Here is a 27,752-nt window from a genome sequence, read left to right on the forward strand (position 1 = left end):
CACCAGAGAGGCTGCAAATCAAGGAATTGCCCCGGGGTCCCATCATGGATCAGCAGCTGGTCCCACTTCCACAGCCAGCTCTGCCCAGCATCCAGACAGGGGCCGACTTTCACACCAGCCAGTTCTGCTCCCTGGCAGCCAGAGCGTGGGAGGGGAATGGAGCTGGATCCCCAGGGCAGGAGAGGAGCTCTGTCACACCATGTGTGTTCAGAGCTGCCTCCCGGGAGCACAGCACAGCCTCATCTTCCACGGCTCAGAGAGCAAACTGCAACCGCAGCTGACGGCTCCCAGCCCCATCCCTGCATTTTTAAAAGCAGCTTCCAAGACAAAACATCTGCTCCCAGGTGGAGCCAGGGCTCCACGTGAAATGGCTTCTACCCTGAGTTATGCTATTAGTGTAACACAGGTGTTTTCCCCATTTCAAGCCATTTTCTAAGTCTTTCCCCTGCATTAGCCCCAAACTCCCAGGGAAGAGCCACTCTGGCTGCTCCAGAGGGTGTAAATGCAAAGGGTAACAGAAAAGCATAAAGGGAACCAAGCCAACCCAATATTCCTCTTCCAAAAAAGTCCCTCCAGGTGTAGCAGCTGCACAGAGCTACTGATTTACACAGAAGGTGAAGGTTCTTTAGATATACCCTGCCTAAATCTCAGAGCGGGAAAGGAAAGTCCTGTGGTTCCAGTGCTGGAATCCTTGGGCAAAATCCTCTCACTGAAAGAAAACTGGGAATAGCAGATGATTTTTAAGGTATTTGCTCCTACCCTGTTATCAGGTAGTGATCAGACAGTGGCACTGCCTGCCAAGTCATTCATTCAGAGTTTGTGTTGCTGCTCCAGCACCTGGGGACTTGCAGAGGGTCCTTTTATTCCTTCCAGTGAATTAAGGATCAATAAGATGCTTCAGCACAGGCTTGTTCCCCCTTTCCCAGGCTTCAGTGGGATGGGGATGAGTCAGGCACTTACAGGATCAGGCCATTACACTGGCTTGGGTTTGGCTGCTCACTTTGAAGGCTCTCAGTCCAAAGCCTCAGATTCAGTTCCAAAAAGAGCCCATATTTGCTCCCCTCCTGGTGGGAACAGAGGTCATGGCTATTGCCCTTACCAGCCCTGTTAATTTTATCCTGGGAGAAGCCAGTTAAGTCACTTAAGTACAGGGCTGTGCTGCAAATTGCTCATTTAATATTGCCCTTGAAACTGCACTGTAATGATAATTTTTCACTTCCTTCCCTAGATAGTTGCATAACAATGCTGGGCATTGTTTAGAGAGCTCCAAACTAGAGGCAGCCTTGGCCCTTTCCCCTTCTCCTCACCAAGAACTTGTGACTTTCTTGCTGTGGAGGGTTTTTTGGCCTGTTTTATTTTATACACTCTATCAGCTTATTACATCAAACACCAGACAGACGTGACTCTAATGTTAAGTAGCCTTCCAACAAAATTATTCCTACTTTTCTTTCATTAGAAAAAAAAAATAATCCCATTTATACCAGTTAAATCTAAGCCAGTTAGAAACTCAGATCTGCCAAATAACATTTAATTAAAAGTATCTTTAAGGGAGGGAGCAGCTCAGTCAATGGAAAGCTTTCCCATTGTAATAATAGCCCAGACCCAGAATTCCCCAGCCTCACTTTGTGGTTGGGATGTGCAGCCTGAGTGCCCAGACCAGGAGGAATTTGGGTTTCCTTGGCAGGGGGTTTTATAATAGAGAAGTGGCTTTGAACTCTGGAAGCTGGGCTGGCTGATCAGAGCAGGACTGGAACAGAGGGATGGGACACAGCACCAGGAACACCTGAGCAGCAATTTGGAGATAAAACTGCTCTTTGAGCAGGACAGCATCTTCCATCCTGATGATCTTCATTTAACAAACCAAGTCATTCTGTCAGTCCCAGTCCATAAAAAAAAAAATCCCCTTCCTATCTGCACAGCCAACTGCAGATTATTCCCTCCAAGCCTGAGGCCTGGATCAGTGAGGAAAGAAGCTGATTCCCCAGACTTTTACCAGCATATCCAATTTTAAGCCTTTCTGCTCCTGGCTATGACTTTGCTCATCCTCGAGGCACCACCAAGGCAAGGCTTTCCCCTGTGGTTTATGTAATATATCAGGAATAAATCCAATGTCTGGGACGCATCACTGAACCGGAGGAGGGGGAGGCCAACAGAGCTGTGCAGCCTGTTCCTGTCTCCTTCATCCAGGAATTTCTACTCTCCCATCACCTCCAAGTCTCTGCTGTCATCACCAGAGCAGTCATGGTCCAGCTGCATTTGGCTCAAGAGAGGAAGAGCCAAAAAGGATTTTAAAAATCCCTCTTCTCTGACAAATCAATTCCTCAGCCTTCATAACACATTTTCATCCTCTTTGGCGTAATAAGCACAGTTCCCCTAACTTTGAAAATAAGGGGAAGCAGATCCCTAATTGGCTACATCCTCCAGGAGAACAGCAATTAATTACACCACAAGATCTTCATGGGGCATAAGCAAGTCATGCTGCAGACACCAGCCAAAGCTCTGACAAGACCTGGAGCCAGCAGGAGCCTGAAGGGGACCCAGCACACATGGAGTGAACTAAACTGCAACATCTGGTCACCACGATCCAAAGGCAAATCTCCTGGTTATAAGAACTCTTCCTGGACAGTGTCCCTCCTCCCTTGTCAGCCATGAGCTCCTTCAGACCCTTTCCCAGGAGGGAAGCATCCAATGACTAATGCAACAGGTAGCAAAAGGTACCTCAGTAGCTGGTCATGGAGCTCCAGGTAGCACAGCTCGTTCCTGCTTCACAGCCAACATTCCAGGTGGGAAGGGTCCACGACTGCCTCGCTTCCAGACCCAGCTCTGTGTTCAGCCAGGCTCTGGTGTGATCAATAGATTATTAATATTTATCTCACAGGGAACTGGTGCCCTCAGGCCACACACACGAATCAAACTTATTTAACTTCAGTTGACTCGGGAGCGAACTCCACATAACCCACAAACACGTGGCCAACACACAAAGTTCTCTTTCTATTCTGCTTGGCACAAAAGCCTTGTACAACACACACAATTTCGGGATAAAGCATCCAGAGGGACAGCTCTCACCCAGGAGAGGCTCAACAAGCAGAGCTTCAGTCAGTGAGGTGCAAGTCAGCACAGGGAAAAGGCAGGGAATCACCTCGGTTCCCACCTGCACATCCAAGTCCAATTAACACCCTGAAGACACAACTGTTTGTATTGCAGCAGCACCTACAGGGCAGAGGGAACAGGAGGATCACACTGAACAGGCACAAGGCACTTCCCTACCCAGAAGGAGCAGGGACAGAGCTTTTTCCCCCCCTCCATCCCACAAGGATGCACCAACAGAAGCACCAAAAAGGATGCCCGAGGTTCTGGGGAAACCTGCAAAGCAGCCAGGCACCGACTCCAAATCCAAGGTCTGACCAGCAAGGGTCCCTCTCCCTGCTATGGTAGAGACTAAATGTCCTGCTTGGCTCCACGTTGGGCTTGACCAGATGACTCACAAATGCTGAGAGTACAAGTGAGTTGTTCAAGATGTCCCAAAGGAGATGTCAGCACAACCAGCACTGCCAACACTGCCTGCTAAGCTATCATGTAATTTTTGCTCAGGCCACCTATTATGCAGCACAGCTATTTTAGAAATGTTTGTCCTGTTTTTCACATCCTTCTGCAGTCAGTCTCCTTCAGGCAGAGGCCTACAGAAGTAAAATTGGAATCTTTCAGAAACCTCTGAACCAGCTTTCTCCAGCGTAATAATTGAGCAATTTCAGGTTTGTTCTATGGAGAAAAGAGAGGCAAAATGTTGTGTAGTGCACCTGAGCCCTTTCCCAATCCCACAGAAGAAGATAATTGGATTTTCCCAAAACCAGCACTGCTGCTGGTGCTAATTTTCACCTCTGGGGCAGATACAATTAAACACCACCTCTTGGAAACAGGAGAGCTTTTAGTATTAGAGTCCAGATTTAAAAAGTTGTGACAGTTTACCAGAACCAGCAGCATGGAAATATCAGAATATTTCACATTGTGATCCCTTGGACACATGTAAAACAAACAGGAGCCACTCCAGAGGGAGGTTCACCCCAATGGTGGATTTTCTCTGCAAACACCAGTTTATTCTGCCTTAACCACCAAGCTGAGTTGCTCCCTCTCTCACTGCCTTCCCTGTCAGAAGGCCAGCAGTTCCTCCACACCAGTTTTCCCATCAGAACAGGAGGAAGATGCCTCCTCTCAGAGCTCAGTGGTGCTCAGAGCACTCTCTAATTGCCTGATGCACATTCAGGTCAGGTCCTCGCTGTGGTGACACTAATGAGCGAGATGGAGACTGTTTATGACACAATCAAGAAAAGTTTTCAAACATTACAAAAGCCAACAGTGATATTGAAAATACACAGACTGCAAGAAAACAGAGAAGGGAAAGGAAGGAACAAGGTGTGCTTTTATCTGAGTTCCCATGCCAGATTAATACATTTCTGGACCTACTGCAGCATCATCTACTGTTCTTTCTGTGTGGGATCAATAATGTCTCCGTGATGTCAATACAGTGATGGCTTTCCCAGGATGTGCCCATGGCTCCCTCCCAGACCCAGAAGTCTCCAGAGTGGCTTTATAAAGCAAAGGGCCAAATCCAGCAGAGCTCTGTGGACACTGATGGACTGGGCCCTGGAACCAGCCTGTCACTCTCAGGAATGATGGTCCAGGATTTGGTGCTTCCTACACATTCCAAATTAGCCAGCACAAAAAGGCAAGTTAGAGCACCTGCAGCAGCAGAGAAGAGCAGGACACCTCCTGCAAGCAGGTACTTCACAGCTCCCACAGCCCAATTCTGCCTGACAAGAATCCTCAGAGGTTACAGGCAGCTGAATTGATGCCCTTAAATTGGTACCAGCTCAGAACCCCACAGAGGGTAAGGCAGTAACTCAGGCTCATGTAGTACCTGCTCAACTCGAGTTTGTGGAGCACAGTCCCAGAGCTGGACATTTCCAACAGAGCAGAGATCCCACACCAGGAGCTGAGCACCACAGGAACATCAGCCCTGCAGAGTCACGACTGCTCAGCTGCTTCCAGAGCCCTGGACCTTCAACAAGTGCTGCTGGAGCCTGACAGTGCTGCTGGAGCAAATGGCATCAGGAAGGTCAGCAAGGGGCTCCTCTGCAAAACCAACCCTGGTGTGTGACTGCTGCAGCACAGGCTCCAGCTCTGGGCTCTATAAATAGCAGAGTTTGGCCCCGTCAGCACCAGGATTCTCTGCTGCCAGCACAGAGCAGATGCCTTTGTTTAGGATGGGCTGAATTCAGGGACACACTAAGGGATGGAGTAAAACGAATAAACAGTTGCACTTCTTCAGGGCACACTTCTTCCCACCCCATCCTATTTCCTAGAAGGGCCATAGCTCTCCCAGTCTCCACAGAAAAGGTCTGGCACTCTCTGCCTGCACAGGCACCTTCTGCAGTTCTTACACCTGAGTTAATGTTCCCAGGCAAAAAAAACCCAAAAAAAAAAAACAGACAGCTTTGATGCCAGTCACCACGGCTTTACCACCCAAACTGTCACCTGAGGTTCCACCTGTCACCCAGACATGCCTACCAGATGGAGTTCAGAGTCATTTACTTCAACCCACAAGTTTCTACACTGCAATGCAAGTGGAGTTAAGGAAGAAACTCTCAGCGTAGTTCACAGCGCAGTAAGGACAGAAAGGCTCCACCAACATCTACTTTCAAGGCCTGAAAAGCACAGCAGGGATTTCTAACACCACACACCCTGCCAAAAACACCCAGATAAGCCACAGGAGAGGTGCTTCCATTTCTCTTCTATTTTTCCTCACTAACAGCTGGTAGCAGTGTTCTCTGTGCTGGACAGGCTCGTGTTAGTGGGACTCAGCCCCACACTAGAATTTCCTTACAGAAATGACCAAAATCTAGTCCCAAAAAAGTTTCCAAGCAAAACAAAAAGAGAAGGAAAGAAAAAGCCTCAGCCTGATTAAAATCCAGCTCCACCAGAGTAGGCAGAGCAATGGTTTTAACTCTGCATTCTCCTTTCATTTTCCCAGGAGTTGCTACATAATACAACAAAACCGAGAAACACCTGCTGCCCTAATGAACCACCACTCATTAAACAAGACAACCCACTAGCTGTGGGTGCTAATTATTGCAGAGCATGCAAAGAGAACTGATGAAAAACTACTGTCTTTTGTACACTTCAGGCATTCTTGGTTTTTTTTTTTAGCCCCCAAGTCCAGCTACTGCATCACCTCCACTTCTGACTGATAGAGGAGAAATAAAACACAAGGATGAACAGCACGAACAGCAGCGTTGTAAGGCCTCAAAGTGACTCGTTTAGCCTTCTTCGGTTTTAGTCTTCTTCATCTTTGAGAAGAATGGGCAAGACACGGCACTCCCGTGAACGTCAAACAGCCTGCAGCTATTTTCTCCCAGCCTTGTGCGAATCCCTGTAGCGCCCAGTTTTAAAGCTGAGACTCGGGAGTCTCTGCAGTGCGATCACAGCCTCCCATGTGAACACCAGGGCTGACCAGCTTTCAGCATCGCCCTCCTTTAGCAGAGGAGCCGATCCCTCCCAAGGACACCCACCGGGCACCCACCGCTCCCACCACCCGAACACGAGCGGGAGCTGCCCCGGCGCGTTTTTTCCCGACTCCTCTGGGTTTACTCCGGCTGGATCCCCACCCGAGCAACAGCTCCTCGCTCCCCGGGCTGAGCGCGGAGCGGGGCGGGCGCGGTGCCGCGGGGGTGGGCGCAGCGCCGGGGCCGGGACCGCGCTCCCGCCGGGCTCCGCTCGCCCCGGGACCGGGCTCCTGCCGGCACCGGGCTCACCTGGAGTAGAAGCGTCGGGCGGCGGAGCCCGGGCTGTCCCCGCCGGGCGGGCACGCCATGGGCGCCGGCCCCGCGGCGGGGAGCGGGCAGCGGAGTATGGCAGCGCCGGGAAGTGATGCACCGAGCAAAGAAACTCGCGGGCAGGCCCCTCCTCCGGCTGATGTCAGCCCGGCCCGGCCCTGCCTCCCGCCCGGCACGGCGTGGGACGGGGGAGCCGAGCCCCGGCCGGGGCATCCCGGGCACCGCGCGGTCACCCTCCTCCCCCGTGTTCGCGTTCCTTCGTCCCCCGCGTTCACATCTCCCCGTCTTCACATCTCCTCGTCCTCCCTGTCACCACCCCCTGTGGTCCCTCCCCGCTCACCCGGGAGCTCCCACGGCGTGCCCGGACAAAGGGACGTGGCACAGCTCTGCCAGGTGTAGCCGCTTAAAGCCGTGATTAGGAGAAGCAGTTTTGGCTGAGCCAGAGCCTTTTTGGCCTCGAAAGGAAGTGTCTGCACCTGGAGGCAGCCAGGAGGAGCGGCTGGGAGCAGGACCTGGCAGGGCTGTGCCACGAGCAGGTTCAGCCACAAAGCCAAGTCTGGCTGCTGTCTTTGGTGGAGAGGAATCCACCTGGGAAAGGGATGTTTCCCTCCATCCCACAACATCTTCTTTCAGTTAACTGTGTCTTGTTGAACCTCGTGGCCTTTAATATTTATTAAATTGTTATCAGAGATGGATGCAGCTCATCCTCAAACACTGCATCCAGCTCCCTTTGTTTCCCACGGCTTGAGATGCCCCCGTGGAAGTTGGTGAGCTGGTCACTCAGCAGAAGCCTGTCTGAAAATTAGTGCCACTTACCCAGCAACAGCAAATTAAATGTCGTTATCGTCACAGACACCCCCCCACCCCCCCAGAGCAGCACAGTTATAAACTGTGGCTTTGTCTGGGTTCCAGCAGCTTGCCCTGTACACACACAGCCCCGTGGCTGGAGGGAATCCAGAGCAATACTTGCTTGCTGGACTGTTTCACCCTGGGGACCTGCTGAAAACCCCTCTCTCAAGGGTAAACCCAGATCCTGCTCAGGAAAAAAACATCCTCAATAACACCCCACTAGCAAACCACAAAAGCCTCTTTCCCGAGAGCTAATTGATTGGGCATTTGAATTCAAAACAAAACCCCATAAACAAACCTGTATCTGTGTCTCAGCTTAGGAATAGTCTCAGTCCTGTAGATAAACCACTGCAGAGAAAGCTGAAAGAGTCCAGCTGAGAGCTGCCTCCTCGTCCAGGGAGGTGGGATGGTGTCCTGGGTGCCTCATCACCCCAAAAATAAGGAATCCCTCTGCCGCAGAAGCCCCTCTGGGAGGACTGTTACCAACCTGTGGACCAGGCTGGGACTTTGTGCCTCACAGCAGCCAGTTTTTACCCAGGTTGTGGTTTCCCTGACAGCAGCAAACATCCTGGTGCAAGCAGCTTTTCACAAGCACATGGGAAAAAAGGAACTGCTCAGCCCTAAAAGATTTTGGGATTTCCAGGGGGGGTGTTTGAACCTGCCTCCCCCCTCCCCAACCCCTCTTCAAGAGAAGAATATTACTGCAAAAGATGCAAACCAGCTGCTGCTGCCACTGGTCACAGCCCTTCCCCAGCCACAGAGGATGCTGGGCTGGCATTCCCTGCGTGTGGGCAGAGAGAGGAATTGCCCTTCAGAGAAACAATGCTGGAAAGGGGAGCGAGGGAAAGGAGGGTGGAGGCCAGCTTCCAGTTTGGGCTCCAGCCAGATCCACAGTATTCCACAGAGCTCTGGGCAAAGGGGTCACCCCGATGTTAATGGCACAGGAATGGCCGGGTCACGGCCCAGGGTCTGGGTTAGGCAGGAGGGCAGAGTGAGATGAGCATAATGGGCCCCTCTGGCCTTCAAATTCATGAATTTGCAATGGATAATTTATCATGTGACAAACCCGGCTTCTTCTTCCTCTTGTAGAAGTGGCAAAGAGGTCACAATAGATTTGAATTCGTTAGATGAAGTAATTCAATTGCTTTGCTGTGGGTTGGGTTTGGTTAACCCCACATGTTCATGCCAAGAGCTCCCTGCAAGGACTTGGACCCGAGCCACGACTCGGATCCACTGCTCAGCTACAATGGAACAGGCAAATTATGAAGAGCACAGAGAGAAAGGAACCCCCAGCACTTCAGAAATACCACTAATTCTTCTGGTGAACTGTGTGCACATTGTGCCATGTGCTGGGAAGGACATGGAGCAATTAGAGAGACTCCAGATGAATGTGACAAGTGTGACCTCTGAGAAAAAGGTGTGAGCAATCGATTCGTTCAGATAAGATCAAGAAGTGGAGCTCTAATCTTTAGACATGAAAAGGGCTGCTGCAGGGTGGAAAAAAGGAGGAATGGATAATGAAGAAGAGGGTAGGATACAAAGAAACTGGAATAGAATCCATCAAAGGCGATGCAGGTTCATTTTTGTCACACATTATTTACCTCTGCACCTCCAACACCTTTTGTTCCCGCAATCTTAAGGCTCATCATCTTATTCCTCCCAGTTCCTGAGTGTCTCTACACCCTCACTTATAAACACAAGGCAGAATCACAGTGTTAAATAATAGGATTGCAGGATCCTTAACACTTCTTGAGCAGTTCTTAGTATTTCTTTTGTAAATTCATACCCAAAGCTGTCACAACACAAGATGGAAGGGCTCTAACTATCATCATATTTCCCTCCACTTGGAAGAGGCTGAGGGGAAGACAGCAAGATAGAAGTCAACACAGTAAATTTTGCCAGTCATTTAAGGATTGCCAGGACATAGGAACAGCCCTCCAGTGCCTCCACGTCTTCATCATCCAGACACACTAGAGCCTGGCACTCCCTCCAAAGCACAAAGATTTATCTTAATTAGCAGGGCATCTTTCCTGCAGCTCATGGAATGGATTGCTGGGGGCCTCTGCTGGGGTTTATGTGCAAAAAGAGCTCTGCAATTCAGCTCCCGGAGCTGACAGCCCCCAGCTGAAATCACTACAGAACTGGCACTGTAAATCCTCATCTCTCTCTCTCTGGCAACAGCTGGAATTAATCACCATAGTCTGCACTGTCTTTTTTTTTCAAGCAGGCAGGTTCCAAAAGCACCTTGCTGTTGTCCAGCATTCCATTTTCTAAATCCCTATAAAGGCAGCCTGTGAAGAAGTTCTAGTTCAAACCAAACTAAAAAGAATCACCCAGCAAAATTGAAGAATATTTGTCTTGGCTTTGATATCAGGTGGTTTCACAGCCCTGAATTTAGATGGGGATAAACATATCTTTGAGGAAGTTTGCACCTTTTTAATATCAGAATACCCCAGGGGATGTAACTTCCTCTTGTGTGCAGGAAATGATGGCTCATAGTGGGGGTTTTTCATCTCGATCCAGTTCTTTCCCAGTTTGTTGGGACAGATGTGGACACCAGACAAGGGACATGGGGCTGGAAGTGAGGGAATGATGGGCAGCCTTGGCCTGGGCTGCTTTCCTGTGGAACATCACTGTTGGTGCTGCCACGTGCTAGTTTGTGAAGTCAAGATAACAAAGCAACTTCTACCTGTCCCTCCTGGGGAAAGAATAATGTCTGAAGGTCTTTGGTGTGTTACTGAGCTGCCAGCACAGGAGTTTGAAGAAGCCTGACACCAGTGTGGAGATGGGTAAGAGAGGAGTTGGCCTTGAGAAAGAAAAAGGGAATCACAGAAATGCCCCTGCAGGGTGTGAAGGCTGGTTTGCAAATCGGGGCCACACACGGCCTGTCTAAACCAGGAACATTTGCTTTGGCTTTGGGATTTTCATAAAACATAATTACATGAGTTGCAGCAACAGTCTCCTCAGAACAGCCCAGAGCCATGCAGGAAACTGGGATGGGTTTCAGCAGGAGTGCTCAGCTATTCCTTTACTTAAAACAACATATTAAGAACAAGGCTCAGTGTCTGTGTTTGGGGAACGGAGCCCTCCATGCTTCTGAAAGATTGAACAGGTCTAAATAAAACTGCTGTGCCACACAGCTTTTCTTTTTTCAGGGCCTGGAAAGGAATTACGGTTTTCAAGGGCTTTTACAATCCTTCTTTCCCCTGAATATGGTCCTAAGGCAACAAAGCTCCTTTGATCAGAGAGAAGGACTCAGTGAGGAACCATTATTTCATCTCCAAAGTAGAAGCACAAAAGGTTATTACAATCTGCAGATAACCTGTAATAGAGACTCACAGCCAGGAATATTATTCATACCTGAAATGAGGAGGATCATCTGAGAGTGAGGAGTTGATTTGCTGACTATGATTGTCTCTTTTAAAACCTCTTGGAGCACAGACACATAGGAAAAGCTCTGAGTAACGAGCTTCTCTGAATAATTCAGCTGTGTGCAGACACTCCTGAAACCACTGCTGAGCACAGAGACCCTCTGCAGGGCTCACATTCACCCCCAGAGCTCTGCTGCCCAGGTTGGGGGGTGGGTGAGGTGCCTGTTGGGCAGCAAAGCTGGGTGCAACCCCTTCCCAGAACCTGGGCAGTAACAGCAAATGGGCTCTTAACTTTCTTTCCCCACCCCAGGGTCTGGCTTTATTCCCACCCCTCCCTTCTCCTGGTGCAGCCTGAAAACACACACCAAGACCTTCATAATTCTCCCAAGTTACATTCCCTCATGTTTGGGTGCACGTGGCAGCTGAGGATTTGGCCTTTGCTTTGTGCATATTTATACATCCTGTGTCTCTGATGTCCCTGAATTTCCTCTTCATTAACACTTCTTTCAGCCTCGGAAGAGGCAAACAAAGAGACAGAGCTCATCCACTTCCTTCAGCTTCCGAGCTTGACTGAAAATGCTTCATTAAATAAATACCAAGAGACTCTTAAAATGCCCTTGCCTTCAACCTCATAGATAGTTGGATGAAATGGAGCCCCATGGCCTGGCACAGGGTAGTTGGGGATTTTTTAGGCGAGGCCAGAGGGGACTGTCCTGGTGTCTTTGTGCTGATGTCACGTGTGCCTTTTAGCCAAAAAGCAGCTCCTCTTTGCTGAAATGCTGCTCTTTAGCTCGGAGCAGAATGACTGTTTGTACAGAGTGCCTGGCAAGGCTTTTGAACTCAGCAAGTTTCAAGCACAGGCAGCTGATGTGTGTTGTAACCCCGTCCTGCCTCGTGCCAGCTCCTCTCTGCCCTGGCATCTCCTCTCTGCCCTGGCATCTCCTCTCTGGAGCAGTTTCCTGAGGGACACTGGCCCAGCTGACCCCAGCACAGGGTGCTCAGGGGCTCTGCAGACACATCTTCCTCCTTTCCAGGAGTGAGCACTGGAATGGTCTGTGTTCCAGCTTGGCTTTGCCATGGCTGTGAGTTCCCCGAGATTCCATCTGCCTGATGAGCCTGGAGGGAAAACTGGAGCCAACTGCGATACCCGAGATTTGTGGTGTTTGATAACCAGCAGGGGGGATATGAACAGCCTTGGCATCATTAACTGCCTCTCACAGTGCCCCCTGGCACCCCAGTGATGTCTGCAGCAAGCTGGATATGCCCCAGGAACACATGGATTTCTGCTTCCTTCTCATCCCTTGGGAAATTCCCATGACTCCTCACTGCTTGGGGGCACAAGATCTCGCTGTTCCTGCAGGAGAATTTAACAGCCTGATGGTTCCTGCACCAAGAGATCTTCTTAGGATTTCAACCAAAAACCAACCCCAGCAGGGTGGTGGGAGCCTCTCTTGGGATTCACCAGAAATATGGTGGATTTTCATAGCCTTGGAAGTCTTGACAGCAGTAATAGGGAGCTTTTTTGGAGGCATCTTATCAAAGTGTTATTGCTCAGGCAAATACCCCAGCGTTGTGATCAGCTTCTATTTACAATCAGGGCAATGGGTTTGTTTAACCAACTTCAATTTCCAATAGTCAACAGACAAAAACCCCAATTACTCCTGCTGGAAGTCTGGGAAAAACTCCTGTTGGCATTGATTGAAATGAGGAGTAACCTTTTGTTAGAGTTGAAAGCCCAGGGGGGAAATGCACATTTTCACCTTTGAAGGGGCCTTTATTTCCTCTTTAAATTGTAATTGTTGATAATGACATTAATTAAGAGCCTGTTTGGGTTTGTTTTTAAAGCAGATTGCCAATATTTACAGTGTAATTGCATTGTTTAGCCGAGCTTTGCAAGTGCTTTCCAACATTCACTGTGTCACTGACGGGGCTTGTTTCTGTTCCACTCCCAAGGACTCCGAGGACCAGAGAAGGAGCTGGAGAAGTGACTCTGTGGCACCAAGCACAAGGTCACCGAGGCTCCTGCAGCAGCCCCAGCCTTGCAGAGCCCCCTCAGTCGCCAAACCAGCCCTTTCTGACAGGAAGCACGTCCTGGTTATCACCAAAGCTGCAGTGAAACCACACAGGCTCAGGTCTGAACCCACCGAGTTCCTAATCAGCAGTGAAAGGCAGTGCAAAAATACCACCACTGACAGCTCAGCTCTGCTAAGTGTTCATGGCAGGATATACATATTTTTCTGTGTTTCTTCCACTTGAAGATAAGGCTGTTCTTAGCACTCTAATAGAATATTAGGACAATATCTTAGCAACATTAGACTTCTTAATTAAACATTTTCTAAACTTAATAATTCTCCTTTTAGGACTGATAACTGGCACACAGCACACTCTCTGTACCATTAATGCTGATTTTTGAGCAAATAACAGAACACAAGGAAAGTTTCAAAGGCCCAAAGAGATCCTTCCCTGGGAGGGTGGGGAGGCCCTGGCACAGGTTGCCCAGAGAAGCTGTGGCTGCCCCATCCCTGGAAGTGCCCAAGACCAGGTTGGACGGGGCTTGGAGCAACCTGGGATAGTGGAAGGTGTCCCTGCCCATGGCAGGGGGTGGAACAAGATGAGCTTTAAGGTCCCTTCCAACTCAAACCGTTGTGGGATTATAGGAAATATCTTGGAAAAGTAAATGGGATGACCAAAGTGACTTTAGTCCAAATATAATGCCATGCTAATATGGGGCACAGTCAAAAGGGCTGTGGAATGTCAATCCCTTGCTCCAGAGAACTTCTCATCAAACAAGCAATCTTTCCTCTAAGTTCAGTTAATAAAGATAATTCTGCTGACATAATAGACTTAGACTTCTGCAATGCAGTTGACTTAATCTTGCATGACATTCTGTTAAAAATAGTACTCAAAAAAAAGTCTATGTAGCTTATTTTAAATGGATGGAAAAATTAGTAACATGCATTTAAAAGTAATTATCTGATGGAGGAATTTCTGTGTGTCCAAAAGGATTTACTCTTGGTACAGTGTTATCCAACACTTTCATCAATCCACATTTTATCAGTTATCTGGAGAATGAGTATGAAGACATCAGGGGTAAAGTTTGTGTTTAAAAAGGCAATTCAGAACAGTAACAATTAATGGGAGAGGTGGGATTGGTTGTTTGGGAGGGTGGGATACCTTGGGTGTATTCCAGCACAGCCAAACATCACTGCATTTACTGTTCTGGTGACAAGAGTGACATAAAATTGCCCATGTTGAAAGGAGGGAGCTGTGAGAGGAGCTGAAAGAAGGGGCTGTGAGAGGCCAAACCAAATGTGACACCTCAGAGCACCACTGCAGCAAAGACTGTAAATGTCAGCTCCAGGAGTGATGCACAACTGGCAGGTGAATTGATTTCTCTTCCTTAAGAGATTTTTAAGGTGTGACTTAATCTTAGGTCACGGTTGACTTTATAGACAAGAAAATTTCTGGGAATAGAAAGTGTTTTGTTCTGGGAGGAAGCGGCACATCCTGAACGTGCAGCGAGGCAAATTCAGACTGGAAATAAGACGTGATGTTTAAGTGCAGGTAATTAAACAGTGCAACAATTAACTTCTTAGGAGAGCAGCCTGCCTTAGCTGGTGTCTGGAGGAAGGGTGTTTAAATATGCTGCAGTTCCAACACAAGTTGGGGTCTGATGCAGCATTCACCAAGTGTTTGCTCTGTGTTATGTCAGATCTCTAATTAGACACCCTGCTCTGTCATCTGCAAAACCACTCTTCTGGTTTTACCTGTTGATCAGATTAATCTGCTGATGGTTGGTATTTTGCCTGGCCTGGCAGTTCTCAGCGTTGTGGCTGATGTTGCCAGTGGTGTTTGCAGTGTAACCCGGGCTGTGGGATCGATCCCAGCGGGTGATTAACAACCTGCACCGCCCCCGGGGACACCATGAGTGGGAACGTTTGCTCAAATTGTCCATCGGGATCAAACATTTGTGTCCTCTGCTGATTGCAGCCTGAAGGCTGCGGTGGCCCCTTGGAAAAGAGCAGAGCCCTGGTCCTGAGGGAGAGGTTTGGGAGTGGCAAAGCACAGTGTTAGTCTATGCCTACAATCCCCATCCCCTCTTTCCCTTGGAAAAGCAGAGGGAGTGAAGGCAGTGTCCTTGCTCCCACCTCCTGGCTGCTGCTTTTGACTTTCACTCCAGAGCTGCTAAATTATGTTGTCATAGTAACAAAAAAGGGGCATCTGGGAACCCTTCCAGGCCGGGCTGTGCCCAGGACAGCACATTTCACTCACCTCTATCTCGGTCTCTACAAACTTACCATCCTTCTACCACACAGCAAAATTAGCCAAAGTCCACATTTTCCTACCAAATTCCTGCATAGTGCTGGCATTCCTTGTCCCAGTGGCTCAGTCCCTAAAAAACCATCATTTCCAGGTGCCCAGGATCTACTCTTTCCCTACACGCCCACCCTTTGCTGCAGGCAGACAGAAATTCCTCTGGGTCAGCTTCCCTGCTTACATAAACCGGGAGAGCTCTGTTTGCAGGCACAGGGCTGCACCACTTTAAATCAGCAGAGAATTGAGCCTCCCAACACAGGCTGTGTTTATTTTCCATTGGAGATGAGCATGCAGTGGGTATCTATTTTCCTTTGCACTTAGCTCCATATAGATTAATTTTGTCAATAATGAGGCAATATTTTTGCTGGTTTACATTATTATCTGAAGAGAGGGGGGGGGAAGAGCCCAGACAAACAAATTCCAGTCAGTCATAAATGATCTTGGGTTAAATGACTGTGCTGCCTGGAATCCCAAGGGAGAGCAGCAATGAAACTCCAGCAAATCTGAGGGCAACCTGACTTGACGGAGCGTGACAAGGCAGGAGATGGCCTGTTGTGTTGGCTTAACCTGCTGCTCCTCACTGGCAGTGCTTGGCAGTGGCATTTAGTGCTGAAACAAATATAATCAAGGGGAACCAGGTGAATTTATGAGCAGAGGGTCAGCGACCTCGGGGACTGTTCTTAGTAAGTGGGATTTATAAAGCTGCTCTGCTCTCGTAACCTCTTGTTGTCCGAATTTGTGTCCCATCTGGGACTGAGATCGGCTCTGAATCAAGGCCTGAGACTAATGGCCTGCAAATGGCTGAGCAGATTTAAAGAGCTGAAAGGTGGCAGGAGGGATTTGAAAGCTGAAGGTCCAAGGAGAGCACTACAGAGACGAATTTATGCAAAAGGAAAGTGGAATTCTGGCTGGCAGCATCTGCTGTGTGGGCAGGGCTTGAAACAGGGAGCAGCAGAGGTAGGACAGGAGGACCCAATTCCCAGATTTTGGTTGGACTATTTGTATTTTGAACATATAATTCTTGTTGAAGGAAGAGGCTAAATCGTGCTATTCTTGGTAGCTGTTTGATGCTTTGTTGAAAGGTTGAAGCAGAACAAAGTAACATTTGAAGAAAAAGCTGTGGAGCACAATAAAACACCCTTACAGAGTGTACAGAGCTTTAACTTTGCTGCCAAGGACTCTATTCTCCAGCTCAAAAGGGATTTTCCTTCTTATATTTAATGTTATAAATATACCCAGGTTTGTAGTAAAGTCCACACTTAAATCCAGTCACACTAAGCCATGATTTAGTCAGGAGATTTTGAAGTTTGTTGCTAGATATGACAACAAGGCAAGGTAGTCAAACTTAGTGGAGCTTAAGACCACTCTGGCCCCGTGGTGGTTCCATGTGAGTCAGATTTACCCACTGCCCTTCTCTGGGAGTGGGATCAGACAGGTGTGTGATGTCTGATCCAGGAGATTCTGTGGCCCCAGCACTCAGGACCTGGGAATGTATGGAGATGAAGGCAGCACTGCAAAAATAATGTTGTTGCTGTCTCATACCACTCCACAGATCACTGAGCTTGAATGTCAGCACGTGGAGCATCTGCAAACAGTAAATCATTCCCCACTGTCTGACCCGTTGTTGCAGAGCATTGTTTGGGGCTCACTTTGTCTCAGAGCTGTAACAAGCTGGTTTGGGGGCTTTTACCAAGTGGACTCTTCCCCAGCTCCAAACCAAAAGCACAAACTGGGAGCATTCCTGAGCTGGGGGGTCTCCAAACTGCAGGTTGTGCAAGCAGGGAATGGGCTCTGCTTCTCCTCCCTCTGATTTTCTTGGGCACAGGTATGGGGCATCCCTGTGCCTGCTGCTCTGGTTTGGGGCACAGGGAACACGTGCCTGGTCCAGCCCCCACCAAAAGCCACAAGAATCTTTGCATCAGCTTCAGTGTGGTTTAGGTCAGGCTTTAAGACACCTCATAACTCTGTGCTGTAATTCTCACCACCCACCCACCCTCCATCACTTTACAGCACACGGGGACAACGTGGAAGGAAAATGTGCCATTTTACCTGTAGATTGACGATTTAAATTGCCCAGTCCCAGCCTGGCACTGTAAATCCTCTCTGCAGCTGGAGAGCCCCATTTACTACAGCGGGTTTCCATGGCAATCCTGTGCTCTCCCACATTCCACTGCACCGTGCAGGCAGCCCCCCCCCCCTTTTCGCTTCAGATTCCATTCACATAGCCTCCTATTGATAGGAATAAAACCCAAATGGGCCATGGATAGCTATTTGCTATCTTAACACACTTTCCCCCAATAACTGGATGACAGGTCTGTATTTTAGCACATCAAGAGAACACTTGCCCTTTTCCAGACGTCGCTTGGCAGGCAGCAAAACACCCAGATATTCTGAAGGTCTAGTTCTTTCCTGACACACATTACTCCTGTTATTTTAGGACATCAGTAGGAAAATGCAAGCTTAATATTCCCTCGTGTTTCTGGCTGTATTCCAAGCAAAGGAAGCCCATCTCTGTTGCAGCAAATCCCTCCCCAGGCTCAGGGCAGCCTCGTGGCAACGTCCCACCTGCATCTGAGCTGTTCCCTGAGCAGCACTCAGTGCAACTCAGTAAGTGAGTGTATAGCACAGACCATGGGAAAAGGATCTGCTGGTTTCTAAGAAGGAAGGAATTAGGAATTTAATCTGCTAGGGCTGAAAAAAAAGGAGGAAATACTATCAGTGGTACCAGCAAAAATTCTGCAGTCAGGGTCAGATTTCTCTCCTGTATCTCTGGGTGTTTTACATGAGTACTGACCTCTTACAACATTACCTGTGGAGGAAGAAAGTTGTGTCTTATCTCAGGAACTCTGACAAGGCATCACTAATGGGGCAGCTCATTTATCTCTGTCTTATGCTGCTGATTTGAGAGATGATAAGAACCATTAAGGTTGACTTCAAAGTATTGTGGTCAACCCTAAGCTCTTTGCAGGTTCAAACCAAATCCTGATTTTTTAAGTGTCCCTTTTAGCTTCAGCTAAATTGTCACAGATTTCAATGGGATTGGGCCCTTGGCTGTCAGACTTCAGAGCAGTGCACTTGCTGTTTTTATCTGCTGCCACTACAAAATTCATGTCACATCCAGCTTGCAATCGAAGTCTGGGTTTGGGCTTCGATTGTTTGCTGACTGAGAATTGCTGTGAAAATGGTTTACAATGGAAATTGTTTAGTCAGGCACTGTAAAAAAAAATCAACAAAGAAGTACCATTTCCTTTCCTTTTAGCTGGACATATTTCCCAAAAGTAAGGGAATTCACAATATTCCCACAAAGCCAGGCACAGGGAGCAAGTCAGCAAGAGAATAAAGGAGTGTGTCTGCCAGAGATGGGGATTATTGTTTTTTAAGATCCTTGGGGCAGGTCTGGTGGGTGCAAAAATTTCAAAACACAGCAACTTAGGAGGAATTTCTGGTTTGGGTTCACGCTCATCTGCACTTCCTGAATTTTGCTGGGCCTTCTGGGTTGTTGGGTGAAGTATTTCCTAAGCAGTGACAGGGCACAGCAGCAGAACATGAAGCCTCTGGGAGGTGAATCTGCAGCCTGAACCACGTCAGACAAACCTCCAGACCCCAAACAGCCTCCCACAGGGCTGAGTGATGCCCAAATCCATTTGCCTTCGCCTTCAGGAACACCAGAAATCCACACTGGAGCTCCAAGTGCCACAATGTGGCAGAGCCAGGCACTTTTTGTCCCAGGCACCATCATGTGTGCAAGTGGGACAGCAGTGGAATGTGCTGGCTGGGAAAAAGCAGGAATTCCAACCTGGACAATGTTCTCTCCATGGGATAACCCCCTGTGGTGGGTTCACTGCACCTCTCTTGATAGATTCCTAAATGAGAAACTCTGCAATATCCTAAAATGGCTTTTGTGAATCCTCCCTGAGTGTGTGATAGCCCGTTGTCTAAGTTGCTAAATTGAGTAGGTGGTAGTTTGAGTATCTCTGTAGGGGAAATTCAGAGTTTGGGGGCTGATGCCTCATAAATACCACAAGATTGAAAACACGGGGCCTAATCCTGCCTTAGTTCCATGTGCCAGGAGCTGTGGAGTCAGCAGGACAGAACTGTACAATACTGGCCTGTTTTGTTTATGCAGATCTAAAATACAAATCCGAATGGATTTGCTCCTCTCTGCCTTGCCTCACACTTGGCTCCCTGACTTGGGAGTTTCACACTCTGCACAAGTGGGATTTGGCCCAATGATGGGTTTCCCCTCATCTCTCAGTAGATTTGTGGTCTAACACTCCAAGATGTGCAGCATAACACGCTGGCAATCTGTCACTCTGCTGGCTCCTGTGAGCTCCAACAGCTTGCTGAGGAAATGAGGAGCCAAAATAGACTCCAGTGTGACCGAGGGACTGGAGAAGCTCTGCCTGTCACAGCACAGGCATTCCTGCTCCACTTGGCTCCTCCACCAGCCCAGCAGGCTGGGACCAGCCCTGGGCTTTCCTGGTGGCTGTTGCAGCTTCTCATTTTACCAGATTTTCCCTCCTACTGCTGAGGTTGTACACTGTGTTCTCTCCCCTCCCTGGAGGACCCGTTCCCTTGGCACAGTGGCTGCCCCTGAACCCTGAGACTGCAATTAGGGCTCTTATCACTTGTGCCCACGGAATAGCTGTGGTTCCCTCTTGGACAAGCTCTGCATTCCCAGCACTGAAACCTCTAATCAGGCCGAAACATTGGCTTGGAACAGCTTGAAAGGGGAATTTTGCAACTCCGTCTGCAGCTCAGGAATTCCTGGTTTGGTTAGACTTGGAAGGCTGAAGTGCTGGGGATGTCTGAGCACAGGCTGCAGAGACATTTATTAGATCAGTGTCTGTTTCTTCAGGGGGACTTCAGAGGCCACAGGGATCCGTGGGCATGAAAGGATGTGGAGCCAGGGTCTTGCCTCACCCTCTGAGTGCTCTCCAGTAAGAAAGAGCACTTACAGTACTGACATTGCTGCTTAATCTGTACAATTATAAAAAATGAACAAATAATTGAGGATATAAACCAGAAAAAAGAGCCAGATTCAGTATAAGCCAAGATGCTGACGGAACAGAACACACAGATTCCTCTGCTCTGCAGTGGGGTGGGAGAAGAGCATACAGAGCCTCTTCCCAGGGTACTCACTGGAATCCAACCCACAACAGCAGTAAGTGATGGCCACAGCTGTGGGGGAAGAAGAAATGTGTTTTATCCCTATCTGTTTGTCTTTCTTGTGTTCAAATGCCTTCCATGAATATCTGAGCCAAAGGCAAGGGTAGCCTTGGGACCTGCAGAACTTCAGCCTGTGAGATGAGAGGATGACAAGATGAGACATTTGTGGGAAGCAAATTTAAAATTCACAAATGGAAAAATTCCAGGGGAAGCCAATGTCTCGGGACCATCCAAACAAGGAAGAGAAGCAGCACTGAATGACCAGCCTGCTCTGATTGTTTGTTGATTGTAGTACTTTTGGTTGTAACCACAGATCCAGGAATTAGCTGTGAGTGACTGTGGGGCAAAGAGCAGCAGAAACCACATCTCCAAAAGGGCAGCAAACAGCAGGCAAACCCACCATCTGAGATGTGCATTGAGGGATGCTCAGCCATAATTTTGGAAGGGTTTAGGAAATGCACTGGCAGGCTCAGTCCAGGATGTCACAGCCCACTGAAGCCCATCAGAAAGGTGCTCCGTGAAAAGCATGAAAACGGAAAGAAAAGTGAACCACTGCTGCAGTGAGAGGTTTTCTGCTGCTTCCCGTTCCAGGCTGTCTTCGTCCAAGGTGGCACCTGCCGTTCTCCCGGGTTGTCCTGGCAGAAACTGGGACTTGGAGCCTCCCAGCTCTGAGCGCTGTGTCTCCAGTCTATGAGCTGCGTTTGCCCTCTGCTGTTGACTGATGAAACTGTTCCCTCTGCGTGATCCAAAAAGGGGGTGTAGGAACAGCAGGATCTGGAGAACCAGAATAGTTACCCTCGAATTTCAAACACGCTTACAAATCGTGACACTTAAAGAAGTGACACCCCAGAAAGGGATGAGACTTTAATATACCTTTATATTATATTCTCAAGCTTTTCTTTGTAATCACAAAGATCAGAAACCTTTTTTTTTCTTTAGTTTTCATTTTTCCCTAAGTAAAAACCAAAAATTAAGCCCCTGGAGACCAGGGATTCAGGTGTGACTGAATCTCCCTGCAGAGAGCAGGATGAAAGGCTGGGTGAGCCCACAGAGGAAGGTGTGAGCAGAGATGCCCTGGAATGGCAAGAGCTGCTCAGCAATGAGGAAAGATGCCCTGGGCTGAGGGCTCAGGTGGCTCTCTCTGGTTTCTCCCCCTGCTCTGGCATCCCAGAACTGCAGAGCTATTCCCTCTGCCCTCTCCTGTAGCCATCCAGCCCTGGCATTGCCAGGATGCCCCAAACGCCCTGGAAAGGACACAAGGGCTTGTCAAGAAATCTCTTGGCATCTTGCCACGTGTTTGCAAGCTGAGATCAGCACTCGGGCTCCTCTTGTTGCTGTTTGTTTTCTCCCTGGCTCCCAGCAGCCTCTCCCTGTGCTGTGGCCACTGTTGCCCTGCACAGAGAGGCTCAAACAAAGGTGTGGCCAAATGGTTGAGGGGATTCCTCTGGGCTGGTGGGATTCCTTTGGATGTCCTCTCACTCCTCCCAGGACTCGTGGGAAGGGCAGGGACTGACCTGGAGTGTCTCTCCTGCGTTCCCAGCTGGCACCAGGGAGCTGGTGCCCGTGGATGGCTCAGCCCGGGGAAGGAGCAGCACATGGGATGTTCAGTGCTGAGATCTTCCTCACACCTCCCTTTGGAAGTGGCTGCTGGGCTTGGCCACTGTAGGAAGGCTGCAGATCATCTCTAAAGTGCTTTTCCACAACTCTCAGGTGGAGATTCTGTTCCATGCATGGCTGAGGTTTCACAAGGTAAGTGTTGAACTGGCTGTAACAGGGGGACACAGGAGGGAGCTGATTTTCCTGGCTCTCTGACCACACAGTCCCTGCCTCAGGTGACTCCTGAGCTCCCAGGGCAGCTCTGCAAGGGGCACTGACCCAGAGCAGGACATTTCCCAGTTCTGTCTCTCCTCAGACTCCTTCACAAGGCTGAGAAAGTTAATAATAACAGGTCACATTTGCAAGCACCACAGAAATGTAAATGCTGAGGGTCTTTATGGACAGTCAGCAATTACAGATGAGAAAATTTATATATATATCTATATATATGGACATCCATATTACCTAGGCTGTTCTCAAAGGGCAACAATGACTGGTCCTTTTGCATGGCTGTTTCAGACCTTGGATATCAAGTAAGGAGAGCTGAAAGATGGATACCATCTTTGCATTTGGAGAAATGGATCCTCTAGCTGGTATGTGGGCAATGAGCTTCCATTTTCCTCTGCAGAGTCTTAGCAGAGACTTGGGTAACTTCATTTTAAACCAAAGATTTATCACCTATGGAAAGACTTGAGTGCTTAGTTTAGTCTGGATTGCATGACTTCAGGCACAGTGGAGCAAATATTTTGAAGTTTGGAGAGTGCTGGGCAGTTTTGTAACTGCTCAGAGCTCTCACAGCAACACCAAAGCTCTCACTTTCATGCTGTTTTTTAACAGGAATCTGCTCTGTGAATCTTCCTCAGCCTAAAATCATCACAGCTCAGTGTATTCAATAAATTCACTCCAGGAGCTTCTTTGCACCTGATGTGTCACTTTGGGTTTTTTTCCCTAAAAAGACATGGGCCGTTCTTGCTCTCACAATGAATCCTGAGTGGGATGGTTTTTGTAAGTAACCACTACAAATAGGACTGAATTGAGAAATTCAGTTCAGTCTTTCTTAAATATGTGCCAATATCAGCGAGGATTTTGCTGAATAAGCACTACCATAGCCCAGAGATCATGAGTTCTGACAGAACTAAACACACACTGAAATACAAAAGCAGCCCAGAGACTGTTTTTCAGGAGCAGTTCTGTGTTTCAGCCACCAGCTCTGTGCTCTGTCCTGGCTTGAACATTTTATAGTGAAGATGCTAAAACATATTTTTCATCTCTTGACTCCCAGACGTGGCCTTGGCTTGGAAGAGTCTCCAGGAGGCCAAAGCAGTGGTAGGTGGATCAAGGAACACTTGCTGTCACATTCCTTTATCACTTTCTCTCAGCTACCTGAGCATCACCTCCACAGAGTTTAATTCCATGGATATATTGTCACTGAAACATGTAAACATGCTGTTTGGGTTGTTCTTTTCCAATGAACATATCACCTCTTTAATCATTTGCTAAATATTAATAATAATACATTAATAAATAACAAAAAGAGGATAAAGGGAAAAGCAAGGAATCTTACCCAATTTCACAACACTCTTCACAAAATTAATTATAAGAATAGACAAAGCTTGGCCTTGCTTGTGTTTGAAGCCCTGAGCAGACTAATAGTGTCACTATATTATAGCTGACACTCACTGAGCTGGGACAACTTCTTAATTCTTCCTATTTTATCATCCTCTTAATAGGGGAACATGATAGTGTTGATATCAGGCACATCAGAACTGGTATTGCTTGGATAAATCAGAATATTATCCAAATTCATGGGGTGTTGCTTGCACAGCAAAGGCCTGACACCAGGATCCCACTGTTGGAGTTGCTCTTGGCTGGGTTTGCCTCCAGCTTAGGCTGTTTTTAAAAACATCAGTAAAAATCTGCAGCCCAAATCCATGCAAAGTGTAAATAAAAAGAGAGGTGATTTCATCTCTTATCTTCCCAGTCAACTGCATTCTTTCCAACTGTAGGAAATGCCACATGGAACATGCTCAGACATGCCAGTATTTACCCAGTAACTAGGAGCTGCAAAATTAATCAGAGAAGCAGTGTGTGCCAGCAAAAAAGCTACCAGGGGAAAAAAAATACCCAAACATATGTCACCCTTCAAAAGAAAAATCTGCCTTTTCACAGCTACAAAGGATTGAAAACAAATTTTATCATCAAACATGGAGTGGTGCCAAATCTCAGGCAGCCAGAAGAAAGCTTTGGCACGAAAAGAGCTTTGGTGAGTTCTGAGTTACTGGGAAACTGCTGAGATGGGACTGCTTTGGTGCTGGAGGGAAGGGAAGACAACAGGAGACAGTGAAAAACCCTCTTTATTGAGGGAAGTGTCTGTTTTTATCAGCTTTCTGTGATGTCCCCAGCAAAATATCACAAGGCACACGGAGTCACACCTTGCTGAAGAGAGCTGGGGCAAAAGCTGCAGCACAGTAAAAGCTCCTTTTGCTTCTCCTCTGAGGTGTTTTCCCCAGAGATAACTGAAGGGATGCAAATGCAGCATTTTGTTTGGTAACTCTAGAAGGAAATACACAATTGTGTTTAAAATAATTTCTAAAAGATAAAGGGGGAGAAGGAAAGGAAATACACAATTGTGTTTAAAATCATTTCTAAAAGATAAAGTGGGAGAAGGCAAAAAGCAGGAAATCCAACCAAATTCCAGAAGACGACAAGAACAGACTTCACTTATTATTTTTGTATCTGCTGGATATTTGTTTTTGGGAAGATTTTCATCTGCCATCCTTCAATATTTATAGCTGTTATTTCCTCCTAAGCAGTAGAGGTTTGTGCCATCCCTGCCTGGATCCTGCTCTTGGTAACAAGGATAGCAAGAGGTGTGAGTTGATCTCTTGCTGGAGCTTGTGGTTTTGCTTGGGAACCTTTGTTCTTCTTCCCAAACCATTTGAACAGGGGAGGGAAAGATGTTTGGCACTGGGTTTAAATGACAGGGGTGAGATGTGACCTGGTGGAGGACACTTTAACACCCAATCCTGTGGGATTCAGGAACCTGGCACACAGGGGGCTAAAGGCAGCACAGGTTTCTGTGCAAGCTGGTGACAAATCCTCCCTCTGCCCTGGGTGGCACAGACAGAGCCCACACAGAGATTTTTACACCAAACTCTCACCTTTCCATCCCAGAACTGCAATTCTGGCAGGCTCTTTCCCAAGCAGGAATGAAATGTTACCCAGGTGTCCAAAGGGCCAGGTTTGGTGGGGGAATAGTCCCCAGTGAAAGGAGCTGTTTGAATTGAATGGTTAAGGAGCATTTCTGTCATTGACATGGTTTTGCTGTGCTGTAGATGGCGAGAGGAACAAAGATGAGACAGCTCTGAGTGAGAAAAAGAGCAATGAGAATCCTCCAGCTCACAGGTAAACAAATACCTGAATGTACAGCACTTGGGGGATGAAGAGATGAAGCCAAACATAAAGGGATTTAAAATTCTGGGATGCAGGACTTCAGAAAAAGTTTAGCACATTATTGTTTATTAGAAAAAAAAAACAAAAACAAAAAGTCACCAATTTCACCCTCAGAAATGCTGACAACAAGGCACTGGAGGAAGGCAACCCCTGACATCAGCTGTCTGTGTTTGTCTGCTCATGCTCATAATTACTCTTATCAGACCATGGTTTGCGTTTTACTTTCCTAAGATTATCTTTGTTTGCCAAATTTCTGGTAACTGGCAAAATGCTGATCCTGTGGAGACACTGAGATCACCATCAGAGCATGTTGTGGAAACTCAGCAGTCATTCATGTCAGTGTACTGACCAATTTAATAACACATCCCACGTGTTCACTCTTGGTTTTCTTTTTCCTAAGAAAGGGAAGCTCTGCTGTTCTCTCTGCCTGCTCACAAACCTGTTTGCCTGAGAGCCCTGCTGTGATCTCTGCCCCTTCCAGAATGATCCCTCTGTCCCTCAGGGAAGCCTCACACTCAGCACCTTCCAGCCCTTCCAGGAACTGGGCTGTGGATGGCGAAGGCACGGCTGGGACATGGGCTCCTGCAAAGAGCCTGTGCAGACCAAGAAGGGATGATTTTGGGGATCAGGAAGATTCAAGAGGTCACACAGTACAGCAGGAAAGACCTCCCTGCTCCCTGCATCCCCCACCTCACTCCCCTGCAGGGAGCAGGTCATTCTCAGCTGGCCCGTGGGGCAGCTGGAGCAACATTCCCATGGACCACCTTTCACCAGCCAGCAAGGCCAGTGAGCAGAAGCTGGAAGAGCTGTGGCAAAAATCACCCCAAAATAAGTTGGAGCAACTCAAGAAGAGGATTCAGGAGCAGAAGCAAAGGCAGCAAGCAGCACCTTGGGAGGAAAAGCCCTTGATTTCTGCTAAAGAGCCACTGCCAAACAGAGCTCTGAAGAGAAAGGTGTGCAGAGTGGGCTCTGCTCCTGCTGCTCCAGCTTACAGAGGTCAGTAATAGTCTGGAATCCATGGAGAAAGGCTGGAACTGTGCATTACCCAGCCGAATAACTTCCCACACAGCTTCCACCCCACCTTTGGTCCATGTTGGGCATCACCCATGTTCTTGTGATAAATCCATTTACTTCTGCAGCTCCAAACTTCCCTGGGCTGTCCATCCCACCCTGCTCCCTCCTGAGGTCACTTCTCCACTGGATTTGCTTCCCCCAGCGTGCACATATTCATTAATTTCTTTCCACAGATTAGTAAAGAATTTGCTGCAAATCTGTTTTCTCCCCTTTCCTCCCACATCCTTTTGCCACATGTAAAGAAAGAAATGGGACACAGCAGTACAGTAGTGCAGAGGCATCACAGGTATTTAAAGCAGGAATTGTGCAGTTCAGAGGCATTACAGGGGATTTGACAGTTCATTCAATGGAACTACTGTGAAGCAAATATTATTAGACTGTCCTTATCCTGCTCTGCTGCTAAATTTGGGGCTGAAGAACCATCCATGCACAGCTGTCACCTTAGTTTAGTGTGGTTTAAGATCTCAGATTGCTGGGAGCAAGGCATGGAGTTGGGAGCAAGGCCTGCCTGGGGAGAGCCCAGCAACCTCCTGAGCCAAGGGGGATTACTGAGGGAATATGGGACTAGAGAAGAGGAGCTGAAAAGCTGCACATAATAAATCTTATTGCTGTAATAGCATTAGTGTTAATTCATTGGGCGCTGGCATCCCTGTCGCACACCACCAGCTTCCACAGGCATTTCCCTTGGATTTGCTCCCTGTCACCTTTTACAGTGATGTTTGGAGGTGTGTTTTGGTGCTCCCCTGGGGTCTGTGGGAGCCAGACATCCCTGCTGCCACCTCCCCTTTCCAGCTGCATCAGGCAGTGCTTTCTGTCGTGTTACCCCTCCTAATACCCAGAAGCCAAAGCCACAATCCGGGCTGAGCCTCTTTTGAACATCCCAAGGGAAGGCTAGTTTTGTTTTTAAACCCAGATCATTTTATGTAACCAAGTCAGGGAACTGCCAGACAAACCATTCAACTTGCAGAACAGAGGCAGCCCGTGAGGCTGAGGATTAACAGCTCCAGGCACTCAGTTCTGATGCATCTAGTTCAGTTTGTCTCCCTGTACTCTACCACTGAAAAAAGTGTGTCACAGCTGCTTGGCCAGATAA

At 48.1% G+C, this 27,752-nt stretch overlaps 2 protein-coding genes across 3 annotated transcripts in view; one reads left to right on the forward strand and one right to left on the reverse strand.

Annotated features, from left to right (window-relative positions):
• The window catches only part of GPSM1 (G protein signaling modulator 1), a 110,116-nt gene that overhangs the window by 62,661 nt on the left and 19,703 nt on the right, over nt 1-27,752 (reverse strand). Inside the window, exon 1 of one of the 2 annotated variants that reach the window (XM_027687391.1) lies at nt 6,810-6,876. The exons of the other annotated variant lie outside the window; for it this stretch is intronic. Within the exon in view, the coding sequence (XP_027543192.1) occupies nt 6,810-6,868 (59 nt within the window). The 5' untranslated portion in view covers nt 6,869-6,876. Of the gene's footprint in view, nt 1-6,809; nt 6,877-27,752 lie in introns of those variants that run through there. 2 annotated transcript variants of the gene reach the window in all.
• CCDC187 (coiled-coil domain containing 187) overlaps nt 24,327-27,752 on the forward strand; it is a 30,556-nt gene continuing 27,130 nt past the window's right edge. Inside the window, exons 1-3 of the mRNA XM_027687933.1 lie at nt 24,327-24,395; nt 25,468-25,537; nt 25,986-26,581. Of these exons, the coding sequence (XP_027543734.1) occupies nt 26,068-26,581 (514 nt within the window). The 5' untranslated portion in view covers nt 24,327-24,395; nt 25,468-25,537; nt 25,986-26,067. The remainder of the gene's footprint in view (nt 24,396-25,467; nt 25,538-25,985; nt 26,582-27,752) is intronic.

Source organism: Neopelma chrysocephalum, unplaced genomic scaffold (genome assembly GCF_003984885.1).
Source record: "Neopelma chrysocephalum unplaced genomic scaffold, ASM398488v2 Primary Assembly neopelma1_74, whole genome shotgun sequence".
NCBI lineage: Eukaryota > Metazoa > Chordata > Aves > Passeriformes > Pipridae > Neopelma > Neopelma chrysocephalum.